A 13,322-nucleotide genomic window follows, 5' to 3' on the forward strand; every position below is an offset into this window, starting at 1 on the left:
AAGACGAGTAAGGAGGAGGCCTGTTTGGGGCAGTGCAAGACCAGGGAGGGGAGAGAAAGGAGAAGGTGTTTATCTATCTGTAACTTATTCTCTAAGGCTCAGTGCAGTGTGAGGGGGTGGGGCCAATAGGAGAAGCCAGTGTCTGGGTGGGAAGGGATTGAATGCCAAGATAAGAAATTTAGGCTCTATCCTACAGGGAAGGGGGAATCCATGAAATATTTTTTAACAGGATGGTAACACAAAATGATCAACCGTTTAGAAAGAGAAAGGGAATGTGTTCACTTTCTGATGCTGCAAAACAAATGACCACAAACTCAGTTGCCTAAAACACCATCCCTCACTTAGCCAAGGTGACACATGAATTAATCATTATGGTCATCTAGTCCCCCAAAGAATTAGAGAACAGGCACTGCTGAATTTATTATTTCAGGGGTGGGGGGAAAACTCTGAAATACACATGTGCCATAGAATTTGAACCTAAGCCTAAACTCAAGCCTGCAGATATAATAGAGAGAATAAAGGAAAAATGTGAATGATAAAATGAGAAAGCAATGAATCACATGCAGAATGTGGGAAATTCCATGGAACAAAGGGACTGGAGGAAAGTTCCAGATTAAATATCAGCTCAGTCGTGTCCAACTCTTTGCAACCCCATGGACTGCAGCACGCCAGGCTTCCCTGTCCATCACCAGTTCCCAGAGCTTGCTCAAACTCACGTCCATTGAGTTGGTGATGTCATCCAACCATCTCGTCCTCTGTTGTCTCCTTCTCCTCCTGCCTTCAATCTTGCTCAGCATCAGGGTCTTTTCAAATGAGTCAGTTCTTCTCATCAGGTGGCCAAAATATTGGAGTTTCAGCTTCAACATCAGTCCTTTCAATGAATATTCAGGACTGATTTCCTTTAGGATGGACTGGTTGGATCTCCTTGCAGTCCAAGAGACTCTCAAGAGTCTTCTCCATCACCACAGTTCAAAAGCATCAATTCTTCAGTACTCAGTTTTCTTTATGGTCCAATTCTCACATCCATACATGACCACTGAAAAAACCATAGCCTTGACTAGACAGGCTTTGGTGGCAAAGTAATGTCTCTGCTTTTTAATACACTGTCTAGGTTGTTCATGTTTTCTATAAAGGAGCAAGCATCTTTTCATTTCATGGCTGCAATCACTACCTGCAGTGATTTTGGAACCCAAGAAAATAAATTTGACTTTGGAAGCCAGTGGGATTTGTTTACAGAACTTCCACAGGACTAGGGAAACAGACTCTTGGAGGACAGAAACAAAAACTTGTGCACACCAAGATCCAGGAGAAAGGAGCAGTGACCCCACAAGACACTGAGCCAGACTTGCCTGTGAGTGTCCAGGAGTCTCCGATGGAGGTGAGAGTCAACAGTGACCTGCTGCAGGGTTTTAAGTCTTTTGAGGGAGGTCACCATTACTGCCATTACCCTTACCTTAGTTTGGCCTCAGGTCAAACAACAGGGCGGGAACACAGCCCCACCCATTAATAGAATATTGGATTAAAGATTAACTGAGTACTGCCCCACCCCTGGGAACAAGACCCAGATTCCCTCACAGCCAGTCCCTTCCATCAGGAAGCTTTCACAAGTCTCTTATCCTTATTCATCAGAGGGCAGACAGAATGAAATCTACAATCACAGAAAACTAATCAAACTGATCACAAGGATCACAGCCTTGTATAACTCAATGAAACTATGAGCCATTCCACATAGGGCCACCCAAGACGGACAGGTCATGGAGGAGAGTTCTGACAAAACGTGGTCCACTGGAGAAGGGAATGGCAAACTTCTTCAGCATTCTTCCCTTAAGAACCCCATGAACAGTATGAGAAGGCCAAAAGATATAACACTGAAAGATGAATTCCCCAGGTTGGTAGGTGCCCAATATGCTACTGGAGGAGAGGGGGGAAATAACTCCAGAAAGATCAAATATAAGAGACATAAAAATGAAGGCAACACATGGGTCCTGTTTGAATCATTACTTGGACACACCAGCTATCCGTTTGAGTATGGGATGATTATTAGAAGTTATTAAGGAGTTCTTGATAATTTTTTAAGGGGTCGTAATGACACTGCAGTTAAAAATGAAATATGTTTGACCTGAGAAAAGATGTTTTCTCATGGGGAGTATGGGATGGTGGAGTCAATAGCTGGATGGATTTGATGCTGTCAAAATCAAACTAAAGGTGGGCGTCCTCGGACCCACTCTCCCTCTCTCTGATTCCCTACGTAGCGTCTTATGTGCACAAGTATACAAGCTTTCTCTGCTCAACAGCGAGCTTCCTGAGAACAAGGGTGCTGCTTTCCATCTTCCAGGCCCCGGATTATAGTGGGTGCTACAAATACCAATAAATCTTAGAATGAGCATTCTGCAAACCCCTAACTCATATGTAAGAATTTACTTCATTTTGTGACTGCTATATTTTATCATATAAAGGGATATTTCTGAACCATACATAAGCATGTTACAATTAAATCATGAGTATTACAGCATTGGTTCAATATAGTATCAGTAACAGGTGGGTGATGGAATTCCAGGTGAGCTATTTCAAATCCTAAAAGATGATGCTAAAGTGCTGCTCAACAGTAGCCACAGGACTGAAAAGTTATGTTGTCATTCCAATCCCAAAGAAAAGCAATACCAAAGAATGCTCAAACTACCACACAATTGCACTCATCTCACATGCTAGCAAAGTAATGCTCAAAATTCTCCAAGCCAGGCTTCAACAGTATGTGAACCGTGAACTTCCAGATGATCAAGCTGGATTTAGAAAAGGCAGAGGAACCAGAGATCAAATTGCCAACATCCACTGAATCATTGAAACAGCAAGAGAGTTCCAGAGAAACATCTACTTCTGCTTTATTGACTATGCCAAAGCCTTTGACTCTGCGGATCACAAGAAACTATGGAAAATTCTGAAAGAGATGGGAATACCAGACCACCTGACCTACCTCCTGAGAAATCTGTATGCAAGTCAAGAAGCAACAATTAGGACTGGACATGGAACAACAGACTGGTTCCAAATCGGGAAAGGAGTATGTCAAGGCTGTATATGGTCACCCTCCTTATTTAACTTATATGTAGAGTACATCATGAGAAATGCTGGGCTGGATGAAGCACAAGCTGGAATCAAGATTGCCGGGAGAAATATCAATAACCTCAGACATGCAGATGACATCACCCTTACGACAGAAAGTGAAGAAGAACTAAAGAGCCTCTTGATGAAAGTGAAAGAAGAGAGTGAAAAAAGTTGGCTTAAAACTCGACATTCAGAAAATGAAGATCATGGCATCTGGTCCCATCACTTGAAGGCACATAGATGGGGAAACAGTGGAAACAGTGAAAGATTTTATTTTCTTGGGGTCCAAAATCACTGCAGATTGTGACTGCAGCCATGAAATGAAAAGACGCTTGCTGAGAGGTGGGAGGGGGGTTCAGGATGGGGAACACATATAAACCCATGGCTGATTCATGTCAATGTATGGCAAAAACCACTACAATATTGTAAAGTAATTAGCCTCCAATTAAGAAAAAAAAAAAAAAAAAAAAAGACGCTTGCTTCCTGGAAGAAAAGGTATGATCAACCTAGACAGCATATTAAAAAGCAGAGACATCACTTTGCCAACAACAGTCCATCTAGTCAAAGCTATGGTTTTTCCAGTAGTCATGTTTGGATGTGAGAATTGGATTATAAAGAAAACTGAGTGCTGAAGAATTGATGCTTTTCAACTGTGGTGTTGGAGAAGACTCTTGAGAGTCCCTTGAACTGCAAGGAGATCCAACCAGTCCATCCTAAAGGAAATCAGTCCTGAATATTCATTGAATGGACTGATGCTGAAGCTGAAACTCCAATATTTTGGGCACCTGATGAGAAGAACTGACTCATGTGAAAAGACCCTGATGCTGAGCAAGATTGAAGGCAGGAGGAGAAGGGGACAACAGAGGACGAGATGGTTGGATGGCATCACCAACTCAATGGACGTGAGTTTGAGCAAGCTCTGGGAACTGGTGATGGACAGGGAAGCCTGGCGTGCTGCAGTCCATGGGGTCGCAGAATCAGACACAACTGAGCGACTGAAGTGACTGACTGACTGAACAGGTGGGTGAACTTTTTTAAAAAAAAATTGTTTGGGCTGAAAACTACTAAGAGTTGTTCATGGCCTGACTCAGACACTTGTGTTAGTGAAGATACCACGAGTGGCTATAACATTAAATCCCCAAATAGTGGTTTAAGACATAGATGTTTGTTTCTCACTTTAGAGAAGTCCACGCAGGATTCTCCTATCCTTGGAAGGGAGGTGGGGGTGAGGTGGGGGCTCTGTTCCCTGGTGCCATTCATGTTCTAACTGAGGGTGGTTTTCAAGGTCACCCTCCCTGGATGTCAGCATCCAGTCAGCAAACCAGAGAAAGGGGATGGAGAGATGGCAAACATATTTCTGGTGCCACAGTCCGGAAGTTCTTCACATTCAGCCAGTGGGAATCTGTCACTTGGCTCACTTCAACAAAGGTGGAATGTGGTCCCCAGTTGGGCATGCTCTTCCTGACAATTTTACAAGAATAAACATGTTTTGTGGTCAGTTAAGTGTCTCTTCCACAGGTTGTTCTCTTAACTGTCCTGATATTTATACAAAGGAAATTATAATGCCTCATTATGCTTTATTTCATCCTTTATAAAATAAATAATGAGGCTCTAGGGAAGATTTGGGGACCAAAAGCTAGAGGGAATGGGATTCCCAGGTGGTGCTAGTGGTAAAGAATCCGCCTGCCAATTCAGGAGACTTAAAAGATGCAGGTTTGATCCCCGGGTTGGGAAGACCCCCTGGAGGAAGACGTGGCAACCCACCCAGTATTCTTACCTGGAGAATCTCATGGACAGAGGAGCCTGGTGGGCTGCAGAGAGTCAGACATGACTGAGCGACTATCACTCATAGCTATGGAGAACATACCTGCAAGAATTTAGTGTGTTGTTACTCCCTGTTCAGAACAAGTAATTCATAAAGAGTCCTCTTTACTTTGTACAAGTTGATTGGAGGGAAATTTCACAAAGACTTCACAAACAAGGATGATGACAGAAATAATTCTGAAATAGTCACTTCGTTTAAGACAGCTCATCTAAAGCTAAAATAGTTCAGATGGCAGTCGAGTTTCCTCTCTGGAGTAAACTTATCTCATGTATGAAGCCTATAGTTTCAAAGCTATAATACATCCCTGGAATGGTTTCCTGTCTCCAACCTGGGAAAAACAAGGTTGTCCTTTGTAGATAATACCACTGAGGTTTGTGGTGGTGTTCAGTCGCTCAGTTGTTTTGGAGTCTGTGATCCCATGAACTCCAGCACACCAGGCCTCCCTGTCTATCACCAACTCCTGGAGTTTACTCAAACTCATGTCCATTGAGTCGGTGATGCCATCCAACCATCTCATCCCCTGTTATCTCCTCTTCCTCCTGCTTTCAATCTTTCCCAGCATCAGGGTCTTTTCCAGTGAGTCAACTCTTTGCATGAGGTGACCAAAGTATTGGAGTTTCAGCTTCAGCATCAGTCCTTCCAATGAATATTCAGGACTGATTTCCTTTAGAATTGACTAGTTTCATCTCCTTGCAGTCCAAGGGACTCTCAAGGGACCCTCAAGAGTCAAGGGACTCTCAAGGGACTTCTCCAACACCACAGTTCAAAACCATCAGTTCTTTAGCACTCAGCCTTCTTTATGGTCCAGCTCTCACATCCATACATGACTACTGGAAAAACCATAGCTTTGACTATATGGATATTGTTGGCAAAATAACGTCTCTCCTTTTTAACATGCTGTCTAGGTTTGTCATAGCTTTTCTTCCAAGGAGACTCGTGAGTCCGTTTCTAATCTTGAGCTCAGTTATCTGTGTTTGGCTATAAAACTATGTACGCACCTGTTTATTCATCAGCTTCACAGACATTCCACAGGCTCTAAAGTTCAGTAAAGCCAACTCAACTCAAGACCCAATTCTGCTTTAGTTTGGATATTGACAGTACAAAAATTAGCCGGTGTTCTTTGCTTAATTTCTCCTATCTGGTCCTCAACCAGGGCTGATTTTGTCCCCAGGGGACACTTGGTTTTGTCTGCAGACATTTTTGGATGTCAGAAGTAGGGGAAGAAATGCTACTGACATCTAGCAAGGAAAGGCTAGGGATACGGTTAAACACGCTAAAATGCAGAGGACAATCCCCATCTAGCCCAGAATGTCTCTGGCACTGAGGCTGAGATGCCATGCCCAACTCCATGGCCTGTAGGTCCTAGCTCCCAGGTATCTTTCACATCAGTTCTATCCCAGCATCTCCATTCTCAATGCCTCAATGCAGGCCTTCACCACATCTCTTGTGGAATACAATAGGATCCAAACACACTTTCTTCCCACCCAATCCTGTTGCATCCTTGGAAGGAAATGTCCTTCTGTTCCTCACAAGCTCCCTCTCACCTTCATGACTCAGTTAACCCCTCAAGTATTAACTCCTCTGAGATGCCTTTCCTGCCTGGCCTGCTCTCCCCCTTCTTCTCCAGTACAAGAGGCCTTTGTAGGTAGCTGCACCATCACACCATCATTGTCTGACTAGAACCTAAGTGACTTAGAGAAGGAAGTTAAATAATCAGCCTCCATAAATAATAACACAGCACAGTTGAATTAATGCATGATGTGCATTCTCGCTGTTGCGTCTCATGATCACAACTGGAAGGTGAGAAGACTGGATTGGATTGGATCAAAAGCAACGTAGAACCTGTGGTCACAGTGGCCTGCTGAGTTGGTCTGTGTGGCTACTGAGAGTTTGGCCACTGGCCTCATTACTGCTCAGGAGAGCCCCCGAAGCTAACCTGCCCTGATGCATGTTTGATGTGTTCCACTGCAAGGTTTTCTACTGTGATATGGACTTAACTTCTTCAGGCTTCAAGAGCCATCAATATGGAAAGAAAACCTGAAAAAGGTCAGAAAACTACAGAGAGGAAAAGTGCAGGTACAATGAAAAGTCCTGAGCAGCACGCTGGCTTTGGCATTACTTTGATGCCCATGCAAGACTAGTCAAAGTGCTTATTTTAAAAAGTTCAAATATTTTCCCTTGCTTTTTGGCTCTAACATTTTCAAGGCTACTGATGAATTCAGCATTCTTCCCCTCCTAGTCCTCCTTCGGCGGAGAGGAGCCCCAGGACAACCTTTTCTTACAGGCACCATCTTACATTTTAATGATTAACAAGTTAACAAATTCTAGAGAGGTCTTCTCTCTCACTCCTCTCTCTGATGCGTGTGTGCACATGTGTGTGGATGCGTTTATGTATGTATGTGACAGTAGTTTGACAGCAAAAAATTACCCGCAACCTACACATTTTTTCAATAGATTAGCCAGTAAATGTATAACCAGGCATACAATATCCACATTAATATGCAGCCATGAATACAAATGTGGATTCAACACTGAGAGATGATTTATTAGTTAATAAAAAAGGAAGGATATGGAAATCACATACAGGGTATTCTATTGTGAAGGTGCACTTCAGCACATGTGCATACATCTGTGTATACATAGAAGATCTGACAATATAAAAATCTCTGGGTGGCAGGTTCATACATGACTTACTTTTTCAGCTTATGATTTCTACTTTCTCCATAATATTTCCAAAGTAACCGTTGTTTCTTTCTCCTGCTAGTAAAAGAAACACATAACACATTCTCCCAATTTTCAACAATGAATATGTAACATTTAATAGTTACATTAAAAAGAAATCCTCCACCCCTTCTCAGCCTTTTAGCTAAGATCAAGTGTAAAAAGAAACCCTCCAGATAGCTAACAGGTCACTCTCTTTCCCATCTTAATTCATATGATGCCCTTCAGGGGAGCCTCCCCAACCACCTGATTGAAAACCACTCCGTGTTACCCCCTACTTTGTTCTGGCCATCATCTACATCACCTTGTGACGTAACACATTTTATTTCCCGTCATTGTGTGTCTTCCTTCACTTAGCATGTTCCCCCAAGGGCAGGGAATTTTATTTTTTTCACTGCTATAGCCCCAGAGCCTAGAACAATGCCTGACACATAGCAGACACTCACTAGATATCCATTAGAGTAATGAATAAAAACACATTTGTTTTTAAAAAAGAAGTTTTGTCTTTATTAATAAGAAGCCAGTGAGGTTCAGTTTAAATTAACATTAAAAAGATGTTACATCTTTTAATTCAATGTTAGCCCTTTATTATAGGGACCTAATAATGGAGCTGCTTGGAGCTGCTGAAAGCTATGAACCCTCCTCTTCCTTCTGCCCACTCCCCCCCGCCCCAAATCCAACATAATTTCAAGATACTCTGAGACATTCTTAAAGTCTGTCTATAAATTTTTAAGAGTCCAATGACCCCAGGGTAAGAGCACCTGGTTTAAAGTGTCATCTGGCTTAGAATCATGATTTCTCCTGATTCTAGTGATTGAAGGAACATATGTGACTCAGATATCAGTCTTTCCTTCTTCCATTGGCCAGTTAAACGTTAATGGGATTCCTTCTACAAAGGACTCACTGGTTAGTGAGTGTAAGCATAATGTTTGCAGCTGAGAACCTGATAAACACCAAGATAAAAGCTGAAAATGGAGATTAATCCAGAGATGTCAAACAGTACGGGTGTTTATAGAGCATAACCCAAATATCTGGTAAAGTGATTTTTTTGCTTATCCACTGAAATTCTGGAGTCACAATCTCAGAAAGATAGAAGGAATAGGATCTATTCCACACAGAATACACTTTTAATTTTATTGTTTAAAAAACAAAATAACAGGGAATACACACATTTACCCAAGTGAAACTTTACATTAAATAGAAATCAAATATTTTGTAATAAACGCCATTCAGCTAAAAACCAAATACGAGATCAGTAAAATGAGAATGATGTGACTTTGTGTTTTATTTCAATGGGCAACCTTCATTCAGTGGCTCCACAAAAACTAGGCTAGGTCTCAATGGGCAACAGTCACAGTTATTAGGCAAGTAAATACACCACCACTTCCGTCCATGCCTTCCTTTATTTCTTTATGTCTTCTGTCTCATCTGGCTCTTTCTCTTGATGCTCTCTTTCCCACCTCATTTCTTTTAACTCTTGTCTGTATTTCCGTTCAATGAACCGCTTCTGATGGGCCATCTGGGGAAAGTTATCTGACACAAGGAGATATATTTTACACTTAATAAAGGAGAGCCACCAGTGCACAGAATGATGCAAACTAAACGCAACACACACACAAACAAACACGTATTTCACAGGAATATATAGAGTTGCATTTTGTAAGGCAAGAGAAAAAAAAAACTGCTCATTTTCTTTTCTTTTTCTTTTATCATTCAGGAACACAACGGAAGTCTAAATCGGCACCTGGTTCTGGATTTCAATATCTGACGTGAACTCAAGCATAAAAGGCACCGGAATACACAGTTGTTAAAACATTGCGTGTGGCTTCAGCATGTTTCCAGCCAGGGATTTAACACAGCTCTCCTAGCAACAAGTGATTTTCAGGGAGAGATGAAAGGCTATAGCAAGAGGGAGCTGTGTATTTTTACAAAGCTTAAACCCAAAACTTCAAACAAATAACAATATTATCCCATCATTACTTACCAACAATTAAAGTTTCTGAAAAGAGGGAAAAGATCAGATGGACAAAAGGAGGAGACCACATCTTAAGTCACCATTTCTGATAATTCAATTTGTGAAGTTTACTCAAGAGACCCAGAGCTTACAAGCAATAGCAACCCAAGTACAGCACTTTCATTTGGTGAAAGGAAACATGTCCCTCAGTAGCACAGTTGAAGCTGTATTTAGTTTGATATTTGATCCCGTTCAAGGGTGTTGACAGGGTGGAAATCTTGGTTAAGATGTAAAAATTTTACAATTCAGTTGTTATTTGTGGTACGTAATGAGTGTAGCAATGGAGTAAGAAACCAAATATGGAACAGAAAAGAGGCATCTTATACACTTATTCAACACACACACACACTTCAACAACACACATCACAAAGGGATGCATGAACAAATGAGAGGGACACGAGCTATCTGTTAACTGCGTACGGGTCTGTGAAACACAAGAGCGGCTACTTCATATTTAAAAATAAGGAGGGGACATATGCATTCCTATGGCTGATTCATGTTGAGTACGGCAGAAACCAACACAATATTGGAAAGCAATTGCCCTCCAATTAAAAACAGATAAACTTTTAAGAAAAGTAAAATAGGGAGAATCAGAGAGCTTGGCATATTTGAGAGAGTGCCTGATTTTGTTACGGTTGAAACATAATAAACATATACAGTATATTCCCAAACCCTCCTTCCTTCCAACACTGTGTCCCATCTTCGCTCCCGGTGGGTGGAAGACAGGGAGCGACAGGGTGGTGGGAAAAGAATATGAAAGGTGAGTAACGACTTAAGAGTCAGTGACTGATTTTAAGCAAAAGAGAAACATAATAGCATCTGAATTTTAGAAATAAAATAGTAGTAAGATTCTATTCTCTAAGTATATTAAATTGATCCTTATGTACTGTATACGAAACACAGGTTTCAAATATTAAGAGCATAATCCCACAACTCAGATATAACCATAGATAAGCTTTTAGAATATAACCTTATAATAAGCCCTTTTCCTATGAAGTAAATTTATATCCGACACACATATACACAATGTAAATGTGTACATATATGAATTAGACACACAAACACTTAAAATCATTCCCTGAGCCCAACTTAGACTGGGAGAGTATAGCTATAAGTACACTTTGATGGATACACTTTTTTCACTTATTCTAGTAGTATAAGCATTTTCCCCTATCATTACTCTTCAAAGATATTTTGATATTACAACATTTGGACAAAGCTGAGGTTGGCAGACTACTGTCTATAGGACAAATCTAATCCTTTACCTGTTTTGGTAAATACGGTTTTACTGGAACACAGACACTAGCCACCTGTATTCTACCTGAGTCTATGGGCCACAACATCAGACCTGTGTAATTGCAGTAAAAGTATTTACTATCTGGTCCTTTACAGAAAATGTTCGTCAACCTCTGGGATAATTTATCTAAACATTTCTCTGTGCTCAAACACACAGTTTGAAGGACTGATTGATTTTTTTTAACTATTATAAATGAACTTGTCACAATCATCATGGTTATGGAAACTTTCACTCATAATGCCAATTGTTTTCTTAGGTTTGACTTCTAGAAAGGAAATCTCTAGATCAAAGGGTTCAGGACGTCGTTCAGGCCCTGACATACACCATCAAACTGCTCTCCTGCACTTTACACTTTTCTCTCCCACCAGTTCAGACGTGTAGGCCAGTCTTAGAATCAGCCATCTCTCCAACTACTGTTTTATGGCTGAAAGCAAACAAATGAAAACTCCAAAGATCACCTTTAACAATCTTACGGGTGGAAAAATGGGAGTCTCATTTTTATTACAATATGTGACTGTAATAAAATAATAAAGTCCATATATATAATGGATTTTAAAAGCTCCTCAACAGAGTCAACAAAACTCTCAGTGAAGATTCCATGAACTTGGGAGCCTGGGAACACCAGCTTCTATCCCCAGGATTCCCCTCCCCTTGGCCCCCAAGCTCTCATCTGCAGATTTCTGCATGGCTACTTGGCCCTCCTGCCTTTCTTGGAATTTCTCCCAGGCTGAGCATCCAGGGCCTGTGCACTTTCAGCTTTCCACACTTTGCTCTCGCCCACGCTGAGCTAGTAGCTGAAGCCTGATGGAATTACACGGTCAGGTTCTGCCCACAGGTTCTGCTGGGCGGCACGATTCACCTCAGAAGAAAACTTCCTTGTGCTTAAGCCTTCAATTTACAGAAGACTCTGCAGTTCCCTACAGGGTCAATTATGTAATTTAAGTGTCTTCAACCCAGCTATCCTACCCTTGGGAATCCATCCCCCAGAACTAAAAGCACCAATATAGAGACTTTTAGTATCAACAGTGATAAAAAGACAGAAACAGGATCCACCAAAAATTTTAAAAGCTGAATAAAATATGGCATATCCACAGCATGAAATATGATGCAGCCCTTAAGACAGAATGAATTGGAGCCACTATGACATGGAGGGCTGCCCGTGATGTATTATCTAGTAAGAAAAGATGGATGCAGAGACGTACGTAAATGTCCCACTTTAATTAAACAGCGGCCAAACGCCAAAAAGAAAAAACCTTCACGGGTTTAAGATTTTAGAACTATAGAGAAATATATAGAATGAAATATACTAAGTCACTCACATGGGTTACCTGTGCTGAGAGTGGGACTCTATGCAAAACAGGAAAATGAAAATCAAAAAGCATTTGGGAATACTTTTTTTTAAATTATAAGCCTATTTTATACATATCTTACATTATACTACACTCTGTGTGGAGAATAATTATGAAGAAAAGAAGATCACATTTTATCAGTACTTACCATTTTTCTACTTTCCCATTTTCTATCCATAAAACACTCATTACATTATGAACATATAATTATAGAAAAAGAGATAGGCTTACATTTTTCAAGTGCATCCATTGCTGCTCCCATTTCTGCTTGCTGAATACTATTAAAGAAAATGAAGACAAGGTACATTTTAAAGATTTTTTTTCCCCCAAAACACAAAATATGGCTCCAATTTATTCAGGCTAGTTTTCATGTTTGGTGCATACAATTTTATCTGATTACTTCTACTGTCACATACTGAATTGCACAGATAGGAATATACACAAGGGCATGCAGAAATGTCATTTATCTGTACAAAGCCTGTTTAAGTTATTCTTTCCACACTTTCAACACTGCAATAAAACGCCTTCCACTTATATTAGGTCTGAAGTATTTCTTACTTAAATTTGAACATCCTCAGTGTAAAGTTTAAGAGGCAAAGAGTAAAAAAATATACATACAGACAGACTTCAAATCACTTCTCAGTTTAAGATATAAATTGGAAGGTTCAAAGAAAGGTGATAACATATGAAATTCTTTTTACCTGAAGATGTGAGCATTTCCACAAAGCTCAAGTGAATAGTAATAAGAGATCAAGTGTCTGACGGCTGTGTCACGCACGGCATGTTTCATAAAATGCTTGCAGCAGTGAACAGACCTTACCTGTGTGTGCACCTGCTAATGTGGTCTCTCTAGGCAGCCAAAGCCCTTTATGCAATGGCATTCCCACTGCTCAAGGCCGATTCTCAAGTCTGGGGCTGAGTTTGGTGGGGATATTAAGCCTTGAGATTCACTTTGCTACTACCCTTGAACACTCTATACTCTAAGTTCAAAAGGACAGGCTGCAGAGTTTGGAAATA

General features: G+C 40.8%; 1 protein-coding gene across 4 annotated transcripts in view; it reads right to left on the reverse strand.

The window, feature by feature from the left end:
* Positions 1 to 8,124: 8,124 nt before the first annotated feature.
* The window catches only part of DROSHA (drosha ribonuclease III), a 120,561-nt gene continuing 115,363 nt past the window's right edge, over positions 8,125 to 13,322 (reverse strand). For all 4 annotated transcript variants that reach the window (XM_065905457.1, XM_065905456.1, XM_065905453.1 and 1 more), the window contains 2 exons: positions 12,537 to 12,583; positions 8,125 to 9,178 (listed from right to left, as the gene is read on the reverse strand). In XM_065905457.1, the coding sequence (XP_065761529.1) occupies positions 9,048 to 9,178; positions 12,537 to 12,583 (178 nt within the window). In that variant the 3' untranslated portion in view covers positions 8,125 to 9,047. The remainder of the gene's footprint in view (positions 9,179 to 12,536; positions 12,584 to 13,322) is intronic.

The sequence above is a fragment of the Muntiacus reevesi genome, chromosome 14 (assembly GCF_963930625.1).
Source record: "Muntiacus reevesi chromosome 14, mMunRee1.1, whole genome shotgun sequence".
NCBI lineage: Eukaryota > Metazoa > Chordata > Mammalia > Artiodactyla > Cervidae > Muntiacus > Muntiacus reevesi.